General features: G+C 57.8%; 1 protein-coding gene across 22 annotated transcripts in view; it reads right to left on the reverse strand.

Annotated features, from left to right (window-relative positions):
* Window positions 1-27346, reverse strand: part of MACF1 (microtubule actin crosslinking factor 1) — a 146151-nt gene that overhangs the window by 24259 nt on the left and 94546 nt on the right. For all 22 annotated transcript variants that reach the window (XM_080378923.1, XM_080378925.1, XM_080378924.1 and 19 more), the window contains 12 exons: window positions 9279-9440; window positions 8971-9141; window positions 7873-8039; window positions 6909-7068; window positions 6117-6443; window positions 5396-5480; window positions 4245-4486; window positions 3880-4086; window positions 2954-3073; window positions 1759-1866; window positions 1139-1357; window positions 319-522 (listed from right to left, as the gene is read on the reverse strand). In XM_080378923.1, coding sequence (XP_080235049.1) covers window positions 319-522; window positions 1139-1357; window positions 1759-1866; window positions 2954-3073; window positions 3880-4086; window positions 4245-4486; window positions 5396-5480; window positions 6117-6443; window positions 6909-7068; window positions 7873-8039; window positions 8971-9141; window positions 9279-9440 — 2172 coding nt within the window. The remainder of the gene's footprint in view (window positions 1-318; window positions 523-1138; window positions 1358-1758; window positions 1867-2953; window positions 3074-3879; window positions 4087-4244; window positions 4487-5395; window positions 5481-6116; window positions 6444-6908; window positions 7069-7872; window positions 8040-8970; window positions 9142-9278; window positions 9441-27346) is intronic.

The following is a 27346-nucleotide window of genomic DNA, read 5'->3' on the forward strand; positions in this document are numbered from 1 at the left end:
CTCCGAGCTCTTTCAAGAGGCTCTCCGAGCCCTTCCAACCTTGGGTGGATGCCAAAACAGCCCCTTTGAACGAGCATCATTATTGCGGTTGTAAAAATTTATTACCCTATTTACTACGTCAAGACTCAAACGCCTTCTCTCCTGCTCTTGCAGGCAGCGCTGAGCAGCAGGAAACTACCCTGGAGGTGTCTGACCACGTTCTGCCTTATAAAGGGTTTTTTACCATCGTAGCACTCAGAATAAAATTGCATTTCAAAGCACGTGGCTTCCCCAGGGGACCGTGAGAAGAAGACGCGGCTCCTCTGCATCCCAGCGTACCTGGGTGGACTGCGAGACGGCTTCGTCGAGAGCCAGAGCCCGCTGGCACACCTCCTCCTTGATTTTGGCATACATGGCCTCAGCCGTTGAGTATTTTTTCTGCACCATCTCCCCTTCCTCGGGGTTGAGGTCCTTGAGCTGCGGTCCGATTTTCAGCAGCTTGTCAATATGAGGCTTGTGTTCAGCGATGGACTCTCTCAGTTGCTAGGGATTTGGGGGGGGGGGGGGAGGGTGCGGGAAAGCAAAAAACACAACCCCAATTGAAAGCTGCTGCCTATTTATTTCACGCGACACCCCGAGAGCAGCGATTGTATCTGGTAGCGAACTCACACCCTGGATTTCTTGACCCAGCATCTGCCAAGCACATGGCACTCGGCTCTTCCTAACATGGCTATGGCTCTGCATGTGCCGGCACATCGCCCAGCACCGGTCCTTCCCCGGCACGGGGTCCCGACCCTCCCCACAGCACCGCGGGGGACACCACCGAGGAAACTTGCTTTGCAGCTCTCTACCCTAAAAGCACAAGGCAGTTTTCCCTGCCGCAATCAGGCAGGAGATCCGAAGGCAGCCAGGCTCCCTCGGGTGCAATCTGTATTTTATCAAGAAGCGCTCCAATGGAACTAGTGATTTCCACACGGTGCACTCGTGGCACGCTTGTAGGACACCGGCGGGGATCCCCAAAAAGAAGAGAATGGGGAAAAAAAAAAAATAATCAGAAAAATTCAGAAAAAAAGGCGTTCTTGCTCCTGTGAGCGCTGTGTCTCTGCTTCAGGTAGAAAAACTGATGGCACTGGAGGTTGCAAATGCTGCGTCCTCTTACCCTCATGTCCTCCTGCTGCTGCTTGAGCTGCTCGTGATCGATGGCCGGAGGGGGCAGCTGGGAGATGAGGGCTTGTGTCTCCTCGATCCACGGGTTCAGCTCCTCGTAGGTCTCCCAGAACTGGTTGACCAGCACCTGGGCACGCTCCAAGCGAGCGTAGCGCTCCGAGTTGAGCTGGCTCACGGCTTCGTACTGTTGCACCAGGGACTCGGTTTTCTCCTAAAAAAAAAAACCAACAAAAAACAACCCCCCAAACACCAGAGGGAGGAGAGTTCTAGCAAGGGATGCAAAAGGGCCCAGGAAAAGCGCCAGCTGCACGCTGCGAGCTGGAAGAGCAGGAGGTGCCTTTGGTGGCTTTCCACGCGCACAAGCTGTAATTCCAATTAAAGCAGCCTCAGAAATCTCCACTGCCCCCCCCCCCCTCCATCCCCAAACGCTGCAATAAAAACATGCAATAAAGGAGAGTAATAAATGTAAAGAGATTTCTGCTAACACTGGTGGGAATTACTAGAGATGGGGTAATTTTAAACTACTTCAGCCTGTGCAAGAGCTGAGCATTCGCCTCTCCCCTCCTCGCTGCCTCCCCCCCCCCCCGCCGTGAAGAGCAGAGGGAGGCTCACCTGCAGAACCGCTTTTTGTTCCTCACCACACGTCCCAAAGATCTCATTGCGCTGGCTGAACAGTTCATCCATAGAGTCTTTGTGCCGTATAATGTCGATGGAAAAAGCCTGCAGAAAGGCAACGTCCAAAGAAAAGAAAGAAATCAACAGCTGAACCCACCCCATCCGCGGGACCCTCCTGCCCGCGCCCACCGTAGCAGAGCTCGGCGCCGCAGAGACCGCGCAAAACTCAGCACAGGTGTCCTGCGGTGCACTGAAACTCCGGCTGAAAATGCAGGCGACCGCCTGTTTTTGCCACGACTCACCACACATCAGCCTCGCTCTTTCAAAGGGCTGACAACAGCTCTTCAAATGAGGTAGCGGCCCCTTTCCACACCCAGGGTCCTCATGGGGGCAAAAGCTCTGCCACCCGCTTGTGAGCGAACACGTGAACCCCCCCGAAACGCTGCTTTCCAAAACTGCACCTACCAATAACTTTGCCATTCCCAAGGTCCACGCCATTAACAGTGGGAAGCCAAGATGAGCTCAATTTAACTCAGTGCTCAACGGTTCAGTCCCCCTCCTTTATAACAATACCCTTTTTTTTAAAAAAAATATATTTAAAAAGCCAATAAGCCTGTACGCTGCTCTGACTGCCGGGGCTGGTAAGGGAAGAAAAGGGCCGTTTATTTAAAGTGCACGTTCTTTCAGGCATGAGCTCATCTCAAAGATATAAAAAAAAAAACAACCCTGCGTCTCTTTGTTCCACGTCTGGCTGCCGGGAGGGAAACGAGGAGTCCCCCACTGCAAGGAACAATGAGCAAAAAGCAAATGTAAAAGCACCCTCATTAATCAATATATACATTTCTCTAGATCCTTCCTGCTGCCAGCGCCTGCAAGCGCCAGGCAGAGCTCGCTGGCAGGGAAAGCCTTCGGAGGGAGCAGCTCACGAGGGGTCCGGGCAGAGCACCCATCCAGCCCTAAACCCCCATGCGAAGGTTTCGGCTCCTGCAATGGAGAGGAGCCTTTTTCCCTTCAAAGCCCAACGCTTCATTCCTCTAAATCCTCTGTCCGCCTCGTTTTTTTCCTTTTACTTACCAGGGACAAGCGTGGCATCTCTCCCAGTGCTCTGGGCTCAGCGCTCCCGGGTAAAGCCGCTCCCCCAACCCACCAGCCCATCACCCAAACCGCATCCCAGCGCATCCCCACCACGTACCTTCTGCACCTGCAGCTGAGCCGTCGTCTGGTCTTGCTCCAGGCGGATGGGCCCCAGAGCCATCAGCTTCCGCGTGGTCTCCGCCACCCAGGCCAGCTCCGCGTCTGCCGCCTGCTCGTACTGGTACAGGGGGAGAAGAGAGGCGGCACGGGTGAGTGATGGGCAGCAGGGATGGAGCACGTGGCAGGCTGGGGACGGTGGGAGACACGGGGGGACCCAGGGGGGAAACACCTCCCTGGGGTGTGCGGGGGGGACACAGGCTTCTGACTCCACGTTCCCCTCCGAGAGGAGCCGCAGCCCCTGTCCCAGGGCTGGTGGCTCCTGTGGCTGCTCTGGGGGCACAGAGCATCGCTGCACCAGGGGTGCTCAGCGCAGCAGGGCACGGCCGAGCAGCCACCTTCCCCTGCCCCCCGCCACCCGCAGGGAAAGGGACACGTCTGTTCAACGCTGGCACGTCCAGCTCTGCGGAGCCAGCGCTCCAAGCCAGCGCGAACGGTTATTCACAGCGCTCCACAGCCTCCGCTCCGTTCAGAACAAGCCTTTTTTTCAGAGAACCGTCCGCCTGGAACAAATCCCCGTGTGCTATCGCAACAGGGGATGACGTTTTTCCAAGTCTTGAAGTCACCTGTCATCGGTTTTACACCATCTACATCACCCGTGCGAGCCAAAGCTGGTGGCAGGATAACGGGGTGCTGCAGTGGAGTTATCCCATCCAAACCACACACAACGGGACGGGTCAGAAGCCGGCCCCGCTGGCACACGCTGTTCGTTTCCCACTCACTTTCCATTCCAAATGGGATTTGGCCCCCCTATCGGGATGTGCTCGCTACCCCCTCCTGCCACCACCACGCTGCCTGCAGAGCCCAGCCGCTCGCTCCCACACTCCCAAGAAAACCCGTCAGCCTCCGGCTGGGTTATTCAATTACCTGCTGAGACCTCTGAATAGCAGCATCGATCTCTTCCACCCTCTGCTTGATGGTGTCGCTGACCAGCTTGTAGCGCTCGTTGGTGTCCGACACCAGTTTATCCAGCCCCTCGCGGGCTCGCCAGGGAACCAGCTCCAGGAGAGCTCGGCTCACCTCGTTCACCGTGTCCAGGACAAGCCTGTGCTCCATCACCTCCTTCTTCAGCTCCTGTGGAAGGTACCCATGGACACGTGTCCTTCTCAGCGCTCTGCAGGTGACAGCCCCCTCCAGCTCCTCCCCAGCCTCTCGGGAACAGCCAGCGAATTCCCGGCTGGCTCCCACCCTCACGTTCCCGTCCCCCCCGGTGCTGCTCCAGCAGCCCCCACCTTTTGCCTTTGCTGGAACTGGGGTATCTGCTCGCCGGCGGGGGACTGTCCCCCGCTGGAAGCCAGCTCATCCTCCACTTTGCTCATCCAGCCTGTGAGCTCCTCGTGCGTGGACTGGAACTTGGTGGCCAGCTGCCGAGCCTGCTCCAGCGTGCGCAGCGCTTTGGAGCTGGCGGCGGTGATGTCCGAATAGCGGGTCTTAATCCCATCCAGCTTCTCCTGGATCAGCAACACCTCCTCCCCTGTGAGACAGCAGCAAGGGGCGAACGATGCGGGGCTGCAGGATGGTTTAAGCAGCCACCTGCCTTGTGACACCACCACCCCCCCGCCCCCAATTTAAATAGCAAATTTCAGTCTTGCTTTTCTTTAGCCAGTGCAACTTTGCAGCCTGTTTTTACAGGCAGGAAGCTGCTCTCAGAGCCCACATTTTCCACCCTGGAATGGGATGGAAGCACGCTGCAAAGCCTGCCTTTGTCCCAAGCCCCTAAGCCACCACAACCCAGTTCTCAACTAACGTGGTCACAGCTCCAAGCAAAAAAGTCCAGTTTGCTCTTTACTGCTCTTTCTGAGGACAAGAAACTGCAAGCCAAATTCTTTGTCACCACTCTTCCTGCTACACAGCTCCCACAAGGACAGAGGTCCGTCCATCTGCTCCGAGCAGACCACATCTGAAGGAAATGCATCGCCCCGACCTTTCTTCCCACTCGTAAACATAAACTCACACCCCCGTGGCAACAGCAACAACTGCTCAGTATGGGAAAGCAATATTAGGAAAGGTCTGGGTGTATTTTTAACCTCTTTCCATGTGATTTAGCAGCTGGATGCAAGGAAAAAAACCCTCCCTCGCGTTGCAGGGCTGCTCAGCGCTGAGCATCACCACGCCGGCGGTGGGAACTGCCTGCTCATGAAGCTGCGGGGCTGGTACTTGGGATCAACCCAGTGCTAAGCGGGAGCGCTTGTGGCTCGGCATCCAGGTCTGGATGCCAAACAGCTACTTTGGGAGCATCCAAAAGGAAATTAGACCTGAGGGAGAACAGCCTGCCCCAAACAACGTATCCCTGCAGAGCACGGACTTCCCAGGGCAGATCATGTGGAGGATGGGGGGCTTCGCAGAGCCCCCACGCTGAGCAGAGCGTGGTAACCAGTGTTACCTGTGGTTTGCTTCAGCAGAGCTTGCCCGTTTCTAATGGCTTGGTCCACGTTCTTCTTCCTGTTCAAGATTTCCTCATTCAAAGCCTGGAGAGAAAATCAAACTGGGGTTATCCTCCCACAGGCAGCTCCCTGCATCCTGCCGGCCAGAGATGCTAAGGGGAGCAGGAACTGCTCCTACTGAGCATGGGAAGGGACGACCACGGATCTGATACTTGGCCAGTATTCCGGCTATGGGAATTACTGGGATTTCTGGGACCCGAAGGCTCAAAGCTTAGAGCAAACCCATCCCAACCCGCTGGATAGGTGTCACCAAAGAACTTGCCCTTGTGTTAGACATAACCTCATTCTTGAAAAGAGCTTGCATGGCCCCTGGGGACTGGAAGCAGACGGCTTCCTCGGTGGCCAGCCTGGCTTGGAAAACCCACCGGGCTTTTCAAGTTCTCATTCTTGGAAACAGCATCCAGCTTTCTAAAGGCACAGGGTGGCCAAGCTCGCTCAGACATTGTTCACAAAGCAAATGAATCATTTGAAGTTCAAACCAATTTTTGGGGCCACAATTATTGTTTTTAACACATGAAACCTCTTTACGCTCCTCCAAGCCTAGAAGGGAACCAGCAGCGGAACAAGCTTTGCGAAATTAAAATCAGACCAGAAACGAAAATCAAACCAGCTAAATGCAACAAAATAAACAACATAAAGATGGAAGAAAATGGAAAATACCAGCTGGTCGGCATGCTGCTTCTGCAGGACGTCCCGTTTGTAATCCTTTACGGATACCGAGCCGAGCTTGTCCTCGACCTCAGCGAGCCAGTTGAGCACTTCCACCTCCTCCTCCCCAAAGAGCCTGGCGTTAGAGAGCGCCTGATCCAGCAGTGCTGCCTTCCGGCAGCACCGGTCGTGGACCTCACCGTAGCGGGTCTGCAGAGACTCTAACTTCTCTGCCAGCAGCCTCCGCTCAGCGGCACAGCTCAGGGAGGAGAGGGACTGCCCGACACCGACCGCCCGAGACACGTCAGCCGTGTGGCTCTCTATCTCTTCCTCTAGAGCCTGAATGCCGGGAGGATAAAATGGACAACAGAAAGGAAAAAGGCGTGAAAAGATGGATTAAACAAAAACAAAAAACCAAAACACAACACAACAAACCACAAACCAACAAACCGCAACGTAAAAGGGAAACGGAAACAAGGAATGCGACTGAAGGAATGAAGATGTGAAACCCACCTGTGAGTGGGCAAAGTGCATCAAAATAAAAGGAATAATTAAAAGAAACAGAAGAACTGCAATGGTTTTTCAATCCAAAGCCAGGTATTTGCTGCGAGGTGCGAAGCCATCAGTTTAATATTTAGCCCCACTGGTGGGTTAGGGTTTGCAGCCTTCTCTGTACATGAAGCAGCCTGGGGAACTCCTGCGATACTCGTCTGTGCCAAAATCCCTCCGGCCATGGCAGAAACGGCCACTGGACCCGATACCAACCACCTCCATCAGCAGCTCCCGCGCACGCGCGGGTCCTACCTTGTGCCGACTGATCTGCTGCTGGATTTTGGCCGTCTGGGTACCGATGGGCTCGGAGTTGGCCAGTTTCTTCTCCGTCACCGACAGCCAGTCCGAGACGGGCTCTGTGGTTTCGTGGAACTGCTTTGCCAGGACCAAGATGTCCTCCAGCTGCTTCTGCCTATAGCAAGGAATAAAAGGCTAAGGAGCGGCTCCCCGCCGGAGCCCAGCATGGGAAGCAGCTTGGAGTACTAGGAAGCAGGAACCAAAGCAGCCCCGCTCCAAGCAAGGTCAGACACTGCGTCAGGCAAGCTGCAAACACAAAAATCAATGCGGAGAAACTGCAAAATAAGCTTTTTCCTGCAGCTGTGCCTTTAGGGTCCAGTTGGCCCCCCCAGGGAGGCAGCAGAAAGGCTCCCCTGTTGTGCTGCTTTTCTTATCACTGCATCTCCTAGATCCTCCGATGCGCTCAGCTCATGGCCAGGCTCTCCGTGTTTCAGAGCTGCCCAGCCCCCCTTCAAAGGCAGCCCAGCACGGGTACACGTCCTAGCTGGACACTCCATCTAGCTGGCAGTGATTTAAAACACTGGGAGGGTCAAATCTGGCCCTCTGAATTGACTTCATAACCTCAACTACTGGTTTACGTAGCAACAAGTAACTCATAAACGACATTCAGGCAGCAGAAAGGTGTCAACAGGATGCTGCCGTTAAAGCTAAACGTTAATGCTTAAAGGAATAAAAATAACATCCATTCTCTGCAGGGAATTTGTTTAATCTGAGCTCTTCCCTGCCATTGTAAAGCACCGCTATCAACTTCAGCTCCCAGACAGGCTTTGATTTCTCATGTTTTCCAGCTGTTTCCAGGATGTATCTGCACAGAAATCTCCACCAGCTTCCCACGTGTTGTAACCCCGAGCTCCAGGGCATCAGGAATGGCCGGACGAGCCGGCCCCGTGTTTTTGGCCATCGGCACAGACCCCCTCACCTGCCGGCCGCCCTGCCCAGCAGCCCTGCCCAGCGGCGCTCCAGGCTCTCCAGCTGACCCACGATCTTCTCCCGGTCCGCCGGCTCGGCCGACTGCGCGATCCTGCCGCCCTCCGCTTGGATCATCTCGACGGTGGCTTTGCGATCGTCCAGCAGTCGCTGGAGCAGCTTTAGCATCGGCAACGAGATAAAGGAGGATAAAAGTTACCAGATTGGATCAGCAGAACCTCTTCTAGCCCTCAGAGAGATGCAACCTCCAATGGTGGCTGAAAACCACCATAAGCGGGGGGCTGGGACCAAAGCCAGCCCAGTGGGACAGCCTCTGCCATCAAAACCAGTTCAAAAAAAATAGAATAATAATATGCCTTAATTTGGTCAGCCTTGAAGTGGTCAGGCAGTCGGACTAGATAGTCACCGTAGGTCCCTTCCAAATAAAATATTCTGTTTTATTCTGTTCTAGAAGAGATTCAAAGCACCCCTGCACCAGACAAGTTTTCAGGGGCTTCCCCATCCCCCCACCCCTCAAACTCCTCAAGTTTTTTAACTTTCACTTTAAATAAATTTCCTTTTCAAAGTCTCCGTACGTCGGACCAAGCCTCGGTAAGAATTCATTTCTAAAACCTTTTGCCACAACCACGCTTGAACTTTCATCCGCCTGCTCACGAGGGCAGGCGCCGACCCAGGCTGTTATCTCTGCAAACACCGGCACGCCTCGCCGCAGCTCCTACAGCTCGTACATTCGTGTTGTCCAAATAGCCAAACCGGTACCTATGCCAGCTCGCTCCTGACGCTGCAGAATTACCAGCACAAACAAAACTTAAGGCTGGAAAAACACGGCCGACCAGCAAAACCAGCAGGAAACTTCAAGAGTCAATGGGACGATGAATTAACGCTGGCGATTCAGACGATGGAGATAGCAAGCGTGGGCAAACGAGCTGCCTGTTTATGATGGTGGGATGTGGAGACCCACCGTGAACGAAGCAGGCTTGTGGACATCCCAGCTACGCTTTATCTGCTGCAGCTGGACCCCCCCAAATATTGCCTGGCTGTCCCCAGCTCCCCCTCCCACCGAGCCCATCGTTGTCCTGCGCCCGCTCACCTTCTGCTCCTGGATCTGGGCTTTCACCACCTTGTACTCGGCAGAGGGAGGTTTCTGGTTGGAGATGAGCTCCTCGGTGTCTGCCAGCCAGCTCAGCAACGGCTCCAGGGCGTCCTGAAACTTCCCACAGTGCAGCAGGGCTTCTTGCAGCTGAGCAACTCTTTGGGCCACCTGCATCCCAAAGACAAGCCCATCGCGTGGTCAGGCACCGACGCCGGAGCCTCAGCTCCCTGTCGATGACCCCCTTCTCCCAGCAGACCCCAACGGGGCCAAGAGAAACCAGTTAGAGCCCGTCCCCACGCTCTCACCTTCTTGTTGAGGGTGTTCCAGCGGGTGTTGATTTCTTCCATGTCATGCTCCAGCCCTTGGACATCACAGTTTTTCCCGGCGCTTTGGATGAGTCCTTGACCAACTCCATTGACTTGCTGTAGTTTTAGCTGGAGAGGATCCACTTGCTCCTTCTGGAACAGCTGGGGATGGGAAGTGTGGGAGAGAAAAGGTATTTATAACCCGTGAGCTGCTCTTACAGCCCCTCCATCATTCGACAGATCAAACAGGCTTTCTTCTCTAGAGAACACGCAGTAGCTACTTGCGCTAATTTTACTAGAGTTGTGTAAGTTTGTCGAAACTCCTCCCTCACCTTGACCCAGTAACACAGATGTCACAGGCATTTGCTTGGAGCACAGCTTGGGGTCCACACGCATCCGTCTCTGCTTTTTAAATGGGAAAATCCCTTTTTTCCAAGCACCAGAGTGAGGTGGAGAGAGCAAATGGGGGAAGAAATGAGAGCATTGGCTCTGGTCACCCATCAGATTGGGAAATAATGCTCCCGGGGAAAAACCCAAAGCAATTCTCACAGTGATGCTATTGAGAACAGAGACCTGACATCACATGAGTTTTGTTAACCACGAAATTACAGACACTGAGAAGCTAGCTGGATTTCGAAAGACAAAGGCAATAGGCAATTAATGTGCTAGTCATTTACCGCACCGCGTATTTGGCATGGTCCTGCCTGGGAATCCTGTGGGGAAAAGCTTTTAAAACCGAAAAAGATTTGATAGGGAAGGGGGAGGAGAGCGAATGAAGCTCCCCATTGTAAAGAGAGGCAGCAGGGAAAATCCTGTTTCCGCAAAGGAGATAAGTGCTCTTTATCAGAGCCGTGGATCTGCTGCAGCCACCCGCTGGCGCGGCCACCCTTGCACGATTGCTCTCCAGCACTTGCCGGGGTGGCTGCAGAGCCCGGTCCCAAGGGATGAGCCTGCTGCTCCCCCGTAGCCAACAGCACAAGCCCCCCAAAAAGGGAGCGGAGCCCTTTATCGCTTGCTCTGGTCCCCTGGGCCACCAGCCCATCCAGAGCACAGGTCACCCCGAGCCAGCGCTGGCCGGGAGCGCAGCCCTCGGCCCTGGCACAACGTTTGCTCTTTGGGAAGCGGAGGGGATGGCTGCCAGCCGCCTGCTTTCTCAAGCGTGCCTCGTCCTCACGTGCCCGAGAACGTACGGACATGGACAGCATCGAAAAATTCCCACCGGGATGCAAGATCTCACCGAGCAGAGCAACGGCTCATGGATGGCACAGCTCTCCAGCAATCACTTTTGTCTCCGAAAGAACACGAGGCAGGCAACCCCCCCCCCCCCCGCAAACACATAAAAAACCCCAAACACGCCAAAAAAAAAGAAGTTCCCAGCCTGCGCAACAGGGGCTGCTTTGACTTTCTGCATCCTGGTTTTGAAGAAAAAGCGATTTCCCCCCACTGGAGCTCAGCAAGTCAAGGGCAGGGAGGTATCGCTCCGGGACACGAACCCAAGGGTGTGCTGGCAGACACTGTCCAGAGCTGTTTGCTCAGGGAGAATTATACCACGGTTATAAGAAAGAAACGGTGACATGAAATCATCGATTCCCCGGCTGCTTCTCCTGTTACTGTTTATATATGGAGCTGGCTGTTAGAGCAGCCAAACCCACAAAAGGGCCAGGCTGATAAGTCTGGCATGTGGGGCTGGGTCCGAGCCCTCCACACGCTTGGAAAACAAACTCCAGGGCTTTGGAAGAGGACGGGCAGGGAGGGAGCTCTGCTGACATCCCCCCCCAGCCATGGCACCGCGGGTACCTGCGCCGCGTCCATCGGCGCAGCCCGAGCGTGTGCTGCTGCACAGGGCTTGGTACAAAGGCAATGACACCAACGGCCGGAGGAGCGAGCGTGTCCAACGCACTTGTTTTTCTTGGCTCGTCAAAGATTGCAGGGATTTAGTTCGCAAACCTCCCCGTGACTCAGCGTGGAAACAAATATTGAACATCTAGCTGGGCAGGGGAAGGTGCAGGGCGAGGTGTCCTGCCTTGGGGAAGGTGCTGGACAGGCATCTTGGCGAGCAGGACATCTGCTCTGTCACACCTCCTCCTCACTCCCAGAAGTACTTCCCAAAGCATTCCCTCTCTTTCTGCTTCCCTCCTCTCCCAGGCAGCTGCGCTCCTTAACCCCACCGCTGCCGAACGCCGAGCCCAGCCCCACGGTGGGAAGAACCAGCGTCATCCCAGTGCAGACACGGAGCTGCCAACACCTCCAACAGCGTTTGAGCAAAGGGAAGATTCACGGGGTTTAACAATCAGAGACGCTGCACCTAAAATGAGGGTCCCATCAGCAGGGACAGGCTGACACCACTGCACCTAAAATGAGGGTCCCATCAGCAGGGACAGGCTGACCCCAAAGCAGCGAATTTCAGACCGACAATGGCCGGAACCGATGGCTTTTTCCCTCGCCAAGGTCCACACCAGGTGCCCCAGCCCACACAGACACACCCCCCCCCCCCCATGAAAACATCGCTCCAAGCCCCTCCACATGCACTTCTCAAAAGGGTGCCACAGCCCAAAGGATGAGTAATTGTTACCAAATCGGGATTTTCGGCGCTGACTAACTTCTGATGTCTCCTTAGTGATATTTCTCCCTAATCCAGATGGCAGTAAATCAGCGCTCGGCTGTGGGAACTCCACCACCGAGGACTCTCTGGGCAAAAACTGTGAGCACGGCACAGCAAAGCAAATCCCCAAAGGGCAGAGAGAATTTGAGCCCCTTCCCACATCCCGCACGCTTTCGGAGCCTCAGCACCTTATTGCTCACGTAAAACGCTGCAGGAAGCGGTGACTGCACAGGACAGGAATGATTTGCGCTTAATTTGTTTTACAGGATTCTCTCTTCCGACGTTATTTTCTGCTGCAAAGACGGGAGCCACCCTGCCAGAACTCAGCCAGGTTTTTCTGAAGTCTGTGATTTGTGTCCGAGTGATCAACACGTACTTTAATAAGCCGAAAAACTTGAAGACAATAGTTCAGGTCATCAAGCAGTGGTAATTTTTTACCTCCCCTACTAATAAAAATACACAATTCCCCTCCCACCGAAACTTTTTGCCTGCCAAATCCAAGCTAAACTCAGGAGGGAGAGGGCTGTTTCAAAGCCTGAACCCCCAGATCGTGGCCACGCGTTACGGAGCAGGTTCCCATCTCCCACCCACCCCTCAAGTGCAAAATAAAGCGATTTCTGTGCCTGAAACCCGGTCTGCAAGTGCCTGGGCAACAAATACCTCGTTATCTGGAACGAATCCATCTGGTAGAGCGAGAGGCCCTTCTGCGACGGCAGCGGTGGCGAGGGGTCCCTCCGTGCCCGTGGGCACCTCTCCCTCGCCGGGTGCCGGGGAAGGGGCACTGCCGCATCTATGGGGATGGTGGGTGTCCCCCAGCACGGCCCCAGGGGGGGGTTGTGCGGTGGGTGCCACGGCGGAGGGTGCTCCTGGAGGGTGCACATGGAGCTCTGGGATGGCGGGTCCCTCCAGGGTGGGTGGGAAGGTGGAGGGGGGACCCTCCACGCCTGGCAGCATGGAGGCACCATCCCAAGCTGTCACCTCCGCTGCGGGTGTTCTCGCGATGGGGTTATCCTCCAAAGCCAGCGCTTCGGTGGATAGGTGCTCCAGGATGGGCGGCACAATCGTGTTGGCAAAGTCATCTGTATCCCCCAAGGCTGCTACTGGCCCCCCTGCTGCCAGTGGCACAGGGCCAGCACCGAGATCCCCGACGCCGGAGACGAGGGGGTCGGCTGCTTGTGGTGGCACAGTGGCAACAGGCACGTCAGCAAATGGTGGTGGGGCATCCAGAAGCTCTTCCACTGCCAAGGGCATGGCAGCGGTGGTGGCATCTGGAGGTGGGTGCTCAACACACAGTTCCTCAGCATCCATGGTAGGATCCCCAGTGGCTGGTGGTACCTCCTGAGCCTGGGGCTCAGGGACAGCCATGTCTCCTGGTGCTGGTAGGTCGGTTGGAGCAGATAGCCCCCCAACATCCCATGGGATGGCATCGGGAGCAGACTGCCCCGCAATGGGCAACGTGCCAGGAAGCTCTTCTGGGGCGACTGGGCTGGCAACACGTGGGACCTCCTCACCCAGCACCACGGTACAGCACCGCGCCGCTGGCTGGTCCTCCCAGGCACAGGCAAACAGCAAGTCCAGGTCTCCCGGCTGCAGGATGGCTGCCGATGCCTCCCCGTGCATGACAGCCACCTCCACGGGGGACCCCTCGGTGTGGGCAGCCCCTTCGAGAGCCAGGCCCTGGCCTGGGGGAACCATTCCCCATGGGGGGGCCTCGACAGGTGCCGGGGATGTCACTGGAGCCTCGTAGCCTGGCTCTGATGCAGAGCCAGCATGGAAAGGTGGCAAAGAACCATGGCAAGCATCCCCACTTTCTGCCGGATGAATCTGGCCCTCAACTCCATCACTCTCTGATCCCAAATCTGTGGCTTCATCCTCAGAAGCCAGTTCTGGGACATCCCAGCTGGTGAGCGCAGTCCTCCCGGGCAGAAGATGACAGCTCCCAAAAGGACCTGTCCCCTCAATGCTGGCCTCGTGCTGAGGGGAAGACCCCAGCTCCTCTGCCACTGTGTCGGAAGCTGGGGGCTGGCGGGGGGACAGCCCAGCCGGGGACGCTTGGCTGGGACACGTCTCCTCGGGAAGCCGCGATGCTTCACCATCAGGAACCAGCAAGTCTGGGTTATCTTCACCCCACCCCACCTGAGCGTCGTCGTCACCAGCTCCCTCCAAGCCAGAAGCTGGCCACGCGCCTGTCTCAGGAGATGGCATCCCACCAGCCACCAGCACTGCCACTGCGCAACCGTCCACGAGCTCCAGGTCCACCAGTGGGTCAGGTTCATCCTCCTCCACTGGTGCCGGCGAGCACTGCCGGAGGGAGCCTGGCCCTGCAGTGGCCACAGGGCTGGGTGATGCCCCTCCGTCCGAGTCCGTCGGGGTGACAGCTGAGGTGTCCCTTTCTGAGAAGGGCTCTGTCGCCGGCTCCAGCGTGCTCAGCACCTGCGAGCTGCAGGTGACATCAAAGTCCTCCAGGTCCGACACGACAGCAGAGTCTGAAGCGCTGATGTCCAATGGGGCCCCACGCTGACACGCTTCGACTGCAGCCCCGGCCAGTTTGGCCAAATCTGGGTCCAACCCCTCCGAGTCCACTGGGGACACCTGAACCTCCAGGCAGCTGGGGACAGCCCCATCGCCCTCGTCCTCGTTCAGGCACTGCTCTTCCAGCTCCAGGAACATCTGTACAGAGTCTGTGTCGGACAACTCGGGGCCTGCGGGGCTGGCCGAGCGCTCCGAACCCGGAGCAAAGTCCTCAGCCTCGCACTGCACCGCCGCATCCTCGGTACAGCACGCGCTGCCGGCCCCCCCCGGGGACCCACAGGACCGGGAAGTCCCTGGGCTGGGGGCAGAGCCGTCCGCTGGAACAGCGAATTGTTCCCTTTCTTCAGAAATATCTGCCAAGCAACAGCTCTTCTTCTCCTCTGCCACCAGCACAGCCTTTCCTCTCTCTGACAGCGTCGCCTCCTCCCACTCCTCCATCATCACCCAGCGCTCGTCCTCCTCAAATCTCAGCTCAGACTCCGTTTTCTCCCTGAGATTGGAGGTGATGAGAATATCCAGTCCCGCATCCAGCAGCTCTTCGCTAAGGCACGGAGAGAGGTTGACGTTCTCCACTGTACAGTCCGACTCGGAGGCCTCCAGGGTCTCCTGGTGCCCATCGCTGAGGCTTCCCTTGATGAAATTTTTCCTGGCTCGTGGCCAGGTGGCACTAGGAAGCCGGTGTGCCCTAGCCGGGTCCCCAACACAACCGCGGCCATCACCAGCGTTCAGCAGGGTCTGGCGCTCATCCCGGGGACCGCCATAGCCATCTGCACCGAACTGCTTGGCCGTCAGAGCCTCTGCCGTGCCGGATGACTTGGAGACGTGCTCCAAGGTGAGAGACTCGGACATGGGCTCACCGTGGTCGGGCTGGCTCGGGTGCTCGGTCAGCATGGCGCTCGACTCCCGCTTATCCCGCAGGGAAGGGTTGGAGGCGCCCGCTTCCGACACCTCGCTCAGCGAAGCCCCCATCCTTTCTGCAAATTCGGTGAAGTTTGGCGGCATGAAGGATTTCCATGACCGCCGGTTGACATTCTCCTTCCTCTCGGGGTTCGGTCGTCTCCTTGGGGGAGCTGGTGCTGGCTTGGAGACGTCGCTGCTGAGCTTCAGCGCGTCGAAGATGACTCGCTCGTCCAACTTCTTCGCTTCTGGCGCCCTGGACTCGAAGACGTTGGCAGCTCCGAGAGTCCCATTGCTGGATATGGTGCTGCTGTCCCCCTTGCCGAGGGTGCTCTTGGAAAGCTGGTTGAGCTTCGATCCCTGATCGATTTGCTCGTTAATTCTCATCGTGTCGTATATCGACCTCTGGGGCACGTAGCAATCCTCTATATAACCATCTTCCTCCTCGCCCTTCCCCAGGCAAGTGCGGTTCTGCCGTAAACAGTCTGGCCGGCTCAGTGGTTTGCCCATGCTCTCGTCCTCACGGGTGACAAAACCACCGCGGCAACCTTTCGCCCGCCACCGCAGGAAGCATCACACTGCCAGCAGGTCCCCAACCCACCAGTGGCAGCCCCTGATCCCAAAGCAGCCACGCTACGGGGACGGGAGGACGCACTGGCAGCACCACGCCGGCTCAGCAGCCCACCCAGCGGTCCCGAGCAGCGCAACGACGCATCTCATCCCCCCGACTCCCCTACAAAAAAGCCATCCATCAGCAGAAACCATCCGACAGCTTCCAGAAAATATTCCCAATGGCCGTTTGCGACAGAAAAAAAAAAAACAAACAAAAACCAAGCCGAAGAGTTTGAAGCTCTGAAATTATCCCGTCCGTCCTTCTTTAGTAACAAAGGCACTGCTTGTCCTGGCCGCTCACGTCTCGCAGCCCGAGCGACGAGCAGCTCCGCGCATTTTGAATCCCGTGGAAGTCCAGCTGGTCCGAATTAGCCTCTCCCCCCGACTCTCGTGTTTTCATTTGAACTGAGCTTGTCAGCGGATATTCGGACAAGTTTAAACACAGGAAGTTCTTCATTCAGGGCAAACTCGGAGGTTTCCTGTCTCAAAAACATGATGGCATTGTTGTTGCCGTCATCCCGCCGTGATGCTCGGGGACACCGAAACCCCAAAATCCAGCCGGTGGTGGCAGCGGTGGGGGTACGCGGAGCTGTCCGGAAGGCTGCTGGCGCTGGAGTGTTTTTTTTTTTCTTCTTCTTTTTTTCTTTTTTCTCTTTCTCCCCAGGAAAAAAAAAAAAAAAAGACTGGAAAACGCATCCAAAAATGGTAAGGGGATGGAGCGGCACGGAATCCCCCGAGTTGCCGGGAGCTGGCGGGGAGCAGCCGCGGCCGGAGGCGGCTCCTGCTGCTGCTGCTGCTGCTGCCGCTTCCTCCTCCTCCTCCTCCTCCCGGCCCCTCTCGCATCAACTTTCCCGGCGGCCGGCGGCGGGCTGCGGCGGCTCCGCGCCCCCGGGCGGCCCGGCCATGCTGCGGGGGGGGGGGCGGCGGGGGCCGGTTCCCGCGGCGGAGGGGGTGGGGGGCGGCGGAACGGGGAGGGGGGACACAGAGCGAGCAGGGCCGCCCTCCCCTTCCCCGCCGCTCTCGCCGCTTTTGTGCGCGGCTCAGCGGCCGGCCCGGGGGCGGGGGGCTCCGCGCCGCCCCCGCGGGCAGCCCCCGGCCGGCCCGGCGGGATGCATGGTGCGCCCGGGCTGCCGCCGCCGCCGCCTTCCTCCTCCTCCTCCTCCTCCTCGTCGCCCGCCGCTCGCCTCTCCTTCCCGCCGGCCGAACAAAAGGCCGAGCCGCGCAGGCCGCCGCACGCCCCGGCCCCGCCGCCGCCGCCAGCACCGGGCTCCCGCGGCGCGGCCAGCCCCGGCGGAGGGCGGGGGCGGGCGGGGGGCGGCACCGCGGGGCGGGGCGGGCGGCGGGACCGGCCCCCTCCCGGGCGCTGCGGCCGCGGCCGCCGCCCCCCCCCCCCCAGCCCCCTCGAGCGGCCCCGGGAAGGGGGCACCGGAGCCCGAGCCGGCGGGGGTTGGGGGGGGGTTGGGGGTCTCCGCGGGCAGCGGCGGCCCCGGGCTGGCCCCTTCCCCGCCCCGCCGGGGCTGGCCCCTCCTCCGGGGGGAGGCGGCAGCCCCCGACAAAGAGCAGCAACGCCCTGGCTCGGTGGCGGCGGCGGCGGCCCGGGCTCCCCCCGCCACCGGCCCCGCTCCCCCGGCCCTTTGTCCGCCCCCCGCCCGGCCTGGCCCCCCCGCCCCGTTTAAAGGCGCTTCCCACCCCAGCGCCGCACTGGCGGGGTAGGACCCGGCGCCCACCCCGTTCCCCCTCACCCCCACCCCTGCACAAAGAACCGACTTCTTAAAATCACCCAAACCCCCACCCCCCCACCCCTCGAAGTACCATTTTTCCCTTCCCCGATGCCGCACGGCTCTGCCGGCACCACCAACCCCCCCGCGCCGCCTCCTCAGCCTTAAAAAACTAATTTTTACAGCCTCAGCTCTGGGTCAGCATCATGCTCCCCCCATCCCCATCCCCTTCACCCCCCCACCCCCGGCCCTTAGCTTGAAGGGATGGGGCACCAAAGCTGTGGGGCTGGGAGAGGGAGGCATCCCAGCCTGATTCACGGCTGCCAAGGGATGCTGAGGGAAGTCACAGACTTGGGAGGAAAAAAAAAACCAGGAGGGCTGGAAACAGCCTCCACGCATCTCCAGGCAACAACCCGCCCCACCAGCCAGCCGGCCTGCGCCTTCGGGGATGAATTATCGCATCGGGATAAAAATATAAGAAGCCGGGCAGGTGCTCCGATCCATAAAAGCCTGCGCCTCGATAGTGCTGACGGGGGGAGGCTGCGACCTCCGCCTGTGCCTTGTCATGCCACAGCTCCACCAACCCCTTCCCACCCGGCCGTGGTCCAGCCGAAAGGTTGGTGACATAGGAAAGATGGAAAACCTGATTTTTTGGGGGATGCGCTGCAGGTGCTTGCTGTCTCTGCAAACACTGGGGCTTGGCCAAGGTCATGGCACGGCTGAGGCGGGAGCCCACCTTCCCTGTCCCCAAGCCCTCGGACCCTTCATCACCGTGTGCCAGCGGCGCAGGCAGCAGCTCCAGCCCCGTCTTCTCCAAGGGACTTTTCCTTTCGGAGAATTCGGACGGGATGTTTCGTGGAAGGGGGAAGGTTCGGGCTATGGAGGCCGAACGCCCGTTAAACCACCCGAAGCGCTCAGCGGGGCCGGTTGCACACCGGGAAATCTCTGGAAACCCCTTTTCTAAGTTCCATCATTAAACACAAGCAAGGAAAAGAGTGGGGGGTGGGGGAGGGCATGGAGACCTGGCAGGGGGTGCGAGCAGCCCATCTGCAGCCCCCCACCGCAGGAGGGGGAGCCCCCGGGAGCCCCTCTGCCCATCCGCCCCGCAGACGGACAGCCAGGGCTGGCCAACACTGCAAGAGTGTCCCAAAGCCCAGATTTTTAGACTTGGCAGGGGACACACCAGCTCTCGGTCCCTCTTACGAATCCAGTGCAGCTGAAACAACACGAGAAGGATGGCCTCGCCGTGCCAGCGCTCCAGCAAAGCCGCCCCCGGTTTCCCCGCTACCACCTTGGCCGGGAGCTGGCGGAGCAGCAGCAGGACCGTTACCGCTCCGGGGCCCCTCCGTGAGGAATCCCAGGCATCCGGGCTGGGGCGCGGAGGCTTTTTTGTTCCACTGAGAAGAAGGAACGATCTCGACGTGGAGCTGCCGTTTCACAGCCAGAAATTCTTTTCCCATTTCCTCACCGAGTCACGTGCCAGAAGCAAGCCAAGTCTTCCTCCAACACATCCCCCCTGTCTCTAACACCATTAGGGAAATATTCGGCGAGTACTAAAGCCAATTAAAAACCTGCTGTGCCTGGCCTGAAGATCCCAGCTGGAGCCCCTGCAAGGTTCCCCAATTCATGGCTTGACGCCACCAAGTGCCACCCCAGCGATGGGGACAGAAGCCGAAGGGTGCTGGGAATTGCAGCTGTGGGGCTTTGCTCAAGCTTTGCGTTGGCACGAGGGAAGGATGGGGCAGGACACGAAGGTCCCATCTCAATTTCTGTCCTTTTGGGTGTCTCGGAGCGGCTCCGGCATGCAAAGCTCTGCCAGCACCAAGCACCAGGACTGAAATAAAGGGCTGATGGAGCTTTGGAGCTGCAGCCCCCAGCTCAGGAGAGCGCATCTGCTCACCTCACGGCTCACGGCCCCGTGGCGTGGTGGCGGTGGGCAGAACGGACCAGCAGGACCCCTCAGCTGGCTTTTGTTCAGCCACCAAACCTCCTCTCGCCTGCCCCGTTACCGGTACGTCTTGACCAAACCCAAGTTGGGGTTCACTTGGGTGCACAAGGCTGTGGGTGACACACCTGGGCGCTAGGATGCTCGTGCTCCAGCAGCCAGCCCACCCTGGGGAGGGGACCTAACAGCTCTACCCAGGGCTGTCACCCAGCCCAGCCCCACTCACGCCCCAAAGCCACCCCACAGCCATGTCCTGCAGATAAAGACCCTCAGCCAAAACCCACCCAGAGGTTTTCCCAGCCTTGCTCCAAGTAGGAGCACCCCCATTTTTCTCCCAGACCTGCAGGTTTCAAGCTTCCCTGATATGGCCACTGGCCCCTGAGCGTGGGGACGCGTGCCTTCCCCGTCACGGGGTGATGTCACCCTGTTTACGACTGCATTACATCCTGCCCGCCGCTGCCGCCACTGTTTACATGGGAAAGCAGTATTTGGAAACCAATATATTTTTAGCTTTCTTTTAACGCATCTCAGCAGCTGGAAATGAGGGACCGGTGTTATGTGGCATGCAAGAGAGCCCAGAGATGGCTCAAGATCTCCAACAGACGCGTCACTAACGAGCCCAGGCTACAACCAAGGGCCTTCTCCACCCTCAGAGGTTCTTTAATCTTCACCTTGGTGCTCTCCCTCCCACCCTGGGCAGCGCAGCACCCACTCGCCCAGCCCGGCCAAGGGTGGATGCAGGAGAGCTCCTGCCTTTGCACCACGAGCTCTGTCCCTATAGGTCTTGCTGACCGCGTCCCCCATGTCTGACTACGTGTCCCCATGTCTGACTCCATGTGGGTCACCGTGTCCCCATACCCGACTCCATGTGGGTCACCATGTCCCCATACCCGACTCCATATGGGTCACCATGTCCCCATACCTGACTCCATATGGGTCACCATGTCCCCATACCCGACTCTATATGGATCACCACATCCCCTATGTCCAACTCCATGAGGGTCACTGAGCCAGCGGTGGCAGGAGGGACCGCTGGGCAGGGACACAGTGCCATGTCCCAGCATGGCAGAGGGATGAACCCTGAGTGGCCCCGGCCCAAGGGAGGGACTCGGGATGGGTTTAGCCTCCCTCAGACACTGCAATAAAAAGCACAAAGCTGAATCATGCACACCCAAAATCTGCCTTGGAAACTGCTTCTTCGTTTTTGCTGGGATTCTTACCAGAGGATTCATGTATTTTAAAGCTTTTTGCTTCATCTGTCAGAAGGACAGAGGGACTTTATCCCCCTTTCCGTGCCAGTGCTCTCCTCCTTAAACTTGCACCTTTTGCCAAATCCTTGCGATTTCATTTCGGCACCACGTGGGCCAGCCCCGAGCTCCCAGGCTAATCCCATCCCACTGTGCTGGGCTGGGTGCTCCCTTATCCTCTCAGCTTATAGCTGACTTCAAATGTCATTTGACGATTCCAAGTCAGGCCTCTGCCACCCTGCCATCCCCCCTCTTCAAAGGCTACGGCTGTTCGTGATGCGGGGAGCCCACCCGCCTTTCAAGCGGCGATTAGTAACCTGTAGCCCATTAATTCGGGACTCTCCTCCGCAGCGCTGTGGGAGGAAGCCTCGGCTGGCTCCGTGGGGGTGTCTACCTCCGCTGGAAAAGTTTTAGAAAGAGGTTAAAAAAAAACCACCTCCTGGAGAAACGTTCTGCAGTTTGGATGTACAAGATACAGCAAGCACTGTATTTTTTAATTTATTTTATTTTTTCCAAAGGTGCAGGAGCTGCGCCGTAGCACTTTCCCTGCAAGGCAGCTAATAGAGATGTTGGTAAAAATAATTCTGAATGAAACTGGGAGCCCACGTGTTACAGCAGCGCTCAGGCACAGCCCCGCACCGTGGCGTTCAGCACTTGATCACTGCGGAGCCTGGGGCTCCCCAGGGACCCCATCTGTGTGCACAGAGCACCCCAAAACAGCCCAGCAGTGATCTGAGCCGGGACTGCGAGCCAAGGGTAGAGCCACTTGCCAGGGTCTCCGTGGCCGGGAGCTCAGCTGGGCACGGCAGCTGCCACCTGCTGAAATGCCTGGTTTTGCCCTCAGCTGCCCAGTTTTCCTGCAAATTCCCCTCCGCAGCTTTGCTCCAGTGCTGCACGAGGGTGAAGCAGCACCCTGGGCTCTCCGGCCACCCCTCTCCATGCTGCCAGTGACCCAGCACCCACAGGCAGGGTGCTGCCACCCCAACTGCCCACGCCGGGGTGTGGAAAACTGTGGAAGCTGCTCCTCACCCAGTGGCAGAGTAATTGGGGACAGCAGGGAGAGCCGAGGGATGGGGTGATTAATAAACTGCTCCGGAGGCTCTTTAGGAAGTGAGGTAAGTGCATTATTATCCAGAGAATCCTCTGGATGGGAGACATTTTAAACCACTCCTTCGGCAGAAGAATTGGCAATTGTTCCTGCGCTGCGGTGACTAATCCAAGCCTGAGCTCTCCCCCGGAGAAGCCCCCGTCTGCTCCAGACCCAGCGGCCACAGACACTCCCTTCCCCGGTGGAGCATCCACCCGCTTGGATGCTGTGGGTGATGGGAAAGCCCTGCGTTCGCTCCGCCACGTGTTTCCCCGTGGATCCCCCCCGCCATGGCCAGGTCCCACCAGGACCGGTCTCCTCTCCTTCGCAGACAAAAAGCTTCCCATCTCCTCCTCCCTCGGATCCTCAGCTCTCCTGGTCTTATGCAAAGCTGGTATTTTTAGTATCTCCTGGAAACACTGCAAAGTGTCACCACCACCAGCTAATGAGCGCTCCTGCGAGAGGACGTTCCTACGGCCACCTCCCTCCGCTGAGACCTGCCAGGGTCACCAAAGCATCCGCAAGCGGGTGGCACTGGAGCAGGGACCCAAGCCGGCTCCCGAAAGGGACCATTTGATCACTGGTTAATTGTTTTATAGCCAAGAAAAGAAAGAAAAGAAAAAGCCCAGCTATTGATCCAGTTGGTCTCAGCAGCTCTTGGCTTAATTCGCTCTTGTTCGCGGCTTTCTTGGGATCAGGGACGTGCCTGTGCCTCTCTGCCTGCCCACCGACAAGTCGAGGTCACAACCCACCCGTGGCTCCCCGAGGAACAAGCACCGGCACCACTCCCTTTGGGAAGGACGAGCTCCAGGGGCACGTTTGCTCTTCCCGTTGCGATACAATTTCTTTCCAAGGAATGAGGAGGCTGCAGAGGCCACTCACGCTCAAGTGCCTCTTGTGCAAACACGTTTATTTACAACACGCCCAGACGACCAGGTTAGAAGTGCACCAAACGTCAGCAAGGCTTTGCAGCTCCACTTAGACCACTCACCCCAGCCAGGGTCGGTGACAGCCCCGTCACCCGTCACAGCCTGCGCTTATCACCCTCCATTTATCATCCTCTTCTCTGACGAGGGGAGATGGTGCCTTTAAGGCAGCTTAACAGCTGTCAGAGAGGAGGCATTTTTGCGTGTGTTGCTGATGCTGAAAATACTAGCCAGAGATACTTTAAGTAGGTCTGGAAAGCGTTCAAGGAGAAGACACCGTGGTGCAGCCTGTCCCCGCTCCCAGCCCAGTCCCACCCAGCTGCTCCCAACTGGACGACTGTCGGGAGCCGCATGCATTCCTCCGGGGGCACAGAAGGGTTAAAAATACCCTCAGCCACGCTGGGGCACAACAAGTGGCAGAGTGTCCCTTCCCTGTCCCATCCCAGAGATCCACCTCCCCTCTCCCACCCAGGCTAGGGGGTGTCTCCGGCTCTACGATGGGGTGCGGAATTACCAAAAAAAGCCTCCCCGGAGGGCTGGGTTGGGTGCCCGGGCATCGCCTGCGAGCACACGTGCCTGCTGGTGGCAGCTAACGTGCTGTCTCAAGAAATTAAGGCTGTCAGCGTAAGTGCTTTGGTGTGAACGCCTTGCCTCGTCAGCACACGGATTCGCTCCTGCTCTCCAGTTCAGCCCGGTCATCCCGAGCTGGGATGCCAGTTCTCTGCCCATCCTCGAGAGCGGCTCTGCAGGGCTGCCGGTCCCGGAGATAGAATCACAGAATCCTTTAGGTTGGAAAGGACCCCTAAGATCATCACATGCGCATCTTACAAAGGAAGACCACAAAATGCCATTTGTACCATCAGGGACCACGCTGGTCCACAGCCCCCCAAGCAGCGCGCTCTGCAAACTGGGATAAACTGGGAAGCACCCACCCGTTTCAGTCCTCCTGCAAAATAACCCCTGTGTGACGCCACACAGCGCTGGGCTCTCAACACCCCATCGCACATCTCTCCCTGCCGCCGATGCCCTGTGCAACGACAGCGGGTCACAGGGGGGATGCAACGCCCGTGAGCCCCCTCGTCCCCCGGGGGCCACGTGTCACTCCCTCACCTGAAACGTGGCAGCACCTGGGAGAAGCCCAGGGGCAGTGGGCACCAGGCAAACGGTTATTAGCAACGGCGGCGTTTCCGATAGCGCCGTTGAGTCAGCTCCCTGGCTGGAAGGTTGGGGGAATGAAGAGCCATAAACAGAGCACCGGAGAGAGCCAATGTCCCTCCTGCCAGGGAGGGAGGCGGCGCGGGGAGGGCACAGGAACTCGCAACCAGCGCTGGCTAATTGCCGCTTTTACTTAGGGTGAAGCGTGGAGGACCCGGAGCAGGGTTAGAGACAGCGGCATCTGAGCGGCAAGATGAGTAACGCTGGTTAGGGCTTTGCTTACTGCATCACCCCTCCTGGAATCTCTTTCCTGATTTTTTTTTTTATTTTTTATTTTTATTATTATTTAAGCAGACAAAGAGTGTGCTGGAGGCACAAGGGCTCCGTGGGCTCCAGCTGACCTGACCTGCTCTAAAATAAATTGGAAGTGCGGCTTCAGTTGTTGCTGTCTAGGGATTTTCCCTCCCCCTTTCCATCGTCCAGCACAAACCCTTTATTGGCGTGAAGGAGTGGTGCCCGAGCTCACTGCATTGAGCAACTCCAGCTTCAAATAACCTCCCCCAAAATCTGCGGCAGGAGCCCCAAATCCCTCCATCTCTTCCCTCTGCTCCCCACGACCCGCCCTGGCAAAGCCGTCTCCGGCGAGGGTCGGACACGGCAGCGCCTCGCTCCCCGCAGATCCCCTGCTGCTCCCCCTCTCCCCCCCGGCTGGGGCGAGGGTGGGGTTTAATTAATACTCGGAGGCGAGATCCTGGATAAGCGGCATGCCGTGTGCCAGCTGCGGCAGGTCCCGGCTCGCCAGCATTCCTCGCCGTGCCCCGCCGCCAGCAGCCGTGGGGTGCAGCGCAGCTGCGGGGATGGCGGGGGCTGCCGGCGCGGGTCCGGGAGGGCACCGGCAAGTCGGTGGTGGCCCCGTCTCCACGCCTGCTCCCCCTCAGTCAAGGGCACCTGCAGCGATCTGAACGTGATGGTGACCGTTTGGTTACGCCAAGGTTGATGCTTTTCCTTGGGTTTCATTTTGGGACGAGTTCTCCAGGCTCTTGCAGAAACCCCTTCTGGCTGTAGAGCACAACCGGGAAGGCAGGCAGGCTGCCCTGGTTCCTGCTCTCCTCTTCATCACGGGGAGGAAAGCGTCCCCAGCAAAGCAAACCCGCTCTGGCACGATCCAACTGGGAAGGCAATGGCATCCCTCGGCTCCCGAGCATTGCTCTGTACTGCGGCAAGCCTAAAAATCTCTGCCAGCGCCTCTGACCTGGGGCTGAGCACCACGCTCTGCTTTGGGGGTGGAGTAAAGCAACATTAGGGTTTGTCCAAAACCAACATGGGGAAATCAAAGAGGGTCCCAGCTCAAACTGCCAACGCTAAGTACCAGCCAGGCTTTGAAACCCCACTTCAAAATCCACTGTATAAAAGATAAAATAAACAGACCCCAGGCTTGAGCTTGCTGCGCCAGGAGCCCAAGCTACCCCAGCACAGATGCCTTCCCCAAAAATACCAAAAGGTTTTGATTCCGTCACCTCTCCGTGGCCCAGGTTGATGGCTGTGCTTTGGTCGGACAGGCTGAGCCCATGCTCCAGAGCAGCAAACCTCACCTCCGCCTCTGGAGCCTGGGAAGGAAGATGCGCCGCTCGCGCCCAACAGCACCAGCTTCAGCCAAAGCCCAGCACTGGTTTCCCAGTCCGTGGGAGGAGGGGGTCTAACTCAGGGGGTGCTGATGCTGGAGAGCATGCGATGGAGAAAACCCCTACGTCTCCGCCTGACCCTGCGTCTCTCCCGTACCTGGGGGAATAACTTCCCTGGGGAATTCGCTGTTCGCTAAACTGAATCAACATCGCTGTTATGTTTAGTAACATTTCAACTGTAAGTCATTTGATTCCAGTCATTAAAATTTAATATTAGCGTAAGGTCTGAGAAACCTGAGCTGACAGCAGAGAGCATGGAGGGGGAAGAAATGCCCCAGCCTGAAAGCTCCTACGAGGAGCTTTTCCTTGTAGCCCAAGAGCCCGGCTGGGCCGTGTGATGCTCACAGAGACACAGCGCAGAAAGATTCTCTTCCAACTTTTAGTCTCCTTCTACAAAAAAGGGGCTCCTCGGAGAGGCAGCCATGGGAAGATTGTCCCTCAGGTTAAACTCCTTCTGAAGACCAGGAGTTAAAGATGAGGCTCCTTTTCTCTGCCAGCTTAACATAAGCTAAACCCGTGCCGTTTCTTCTGCAGCATAGCTGTATCCGAAGCGGTCCATCAAGATGTCCATATAAGCACAGACTCCAAACCACAGAAATGCCTCTCAGCTGCACTTGATCTCACCATAAAACTAAGGGCTAAACTGGATGACCCCTTGAAGTCTCTTTCCAGATGGGTTTCTTACAATCCTCTAACAACGTGGTGCCCCGAACCAGTCCCTACCTGGTGTTTCCCCGGCCCCTGAAGGCCAGGTCTACCCTGCATCGCTATCCTGGCTTCCAATGGCCACGGGAGCCGGTGTGGGCTCAGCCCCTTGGTGTAGCCATCCCCACTCCCTGAATCAGAACACCCCCTGCAAACAAAGCTTCCCCCCCCGAGCAAGATCCCACAGCTGCTTCCCAGCCTCCTGCCTCTGAGAAACCCGGCCAGGAGAGGCACGGACAGCGGGAGAGGGCTCATCCTTCCCATAGGCAGGATTAGTCCCTCCGTGACCTGGGAAGGGGGCTGGGGGTGGCAGGGGGGGAGGAGAGAGGAAACGCATGGGTGGGCAGATCTCCAAAAGTTAAGGGTTTGTTGCATGTTGTGTGGCCTTTTGGGGCAAGTTTGCGGGCAGGAAAAGAAAAAATATATGGGAAGCTTCAAGCAGAAGCTGCTTCAAAAGTCCTCTGTTCACGGCCTCTGTCAGAGCCTTCAATATATCTTCTTTATTAAAATCTGGACACAATGAGTCCAGAAGTGCCCACCTTTGTCAGGGCTGCATTGGCAACTTGCCTGGAGCCCCAAGGCCATGCCTAATTTGCATCTCATTTACACAGATGTTCATTAAAATTAATGTCTTAAGACATCATATCTGCCTGCATTTGAGCCTTCTGGACAGACAAACCACGACCGCTCCTGGAGAGCCGAAGCCACCCCCGTCCTCCCCCCCCCCCCCCAAAGCTCAGCTGCATCGTCCCCACGCCGCCCCGGGGAGCTCTGCCTGGCCGAGGGGCTGCCTCTGGTCCCCCCCGGACACACCGCGAGTGCATCGTTTGCAATCCAAGAAGGGAGACGGTTGGGATATTGCAATTAGGCGCTGTGAAATAACAGCCTGGTGCAAGCAAGAAAAAGCCCCCCCCTCCCCGTGCTCCCCGCTTGCCCCCCAGCCCAAGGCAGACGGATGGA

The sequence above is a fragment of the Falco punctatus genome, assembly GCF_963210335.1.
Source record: "Falco punctatus genome assembly, chromosome: 3".
In the NCBI taxonomy this organism is placed as follows: Eukaryota; Metazoa; Chordata; class Aves; order Falconiformes; family Falconidae; genus Falco; species Falco punctatus.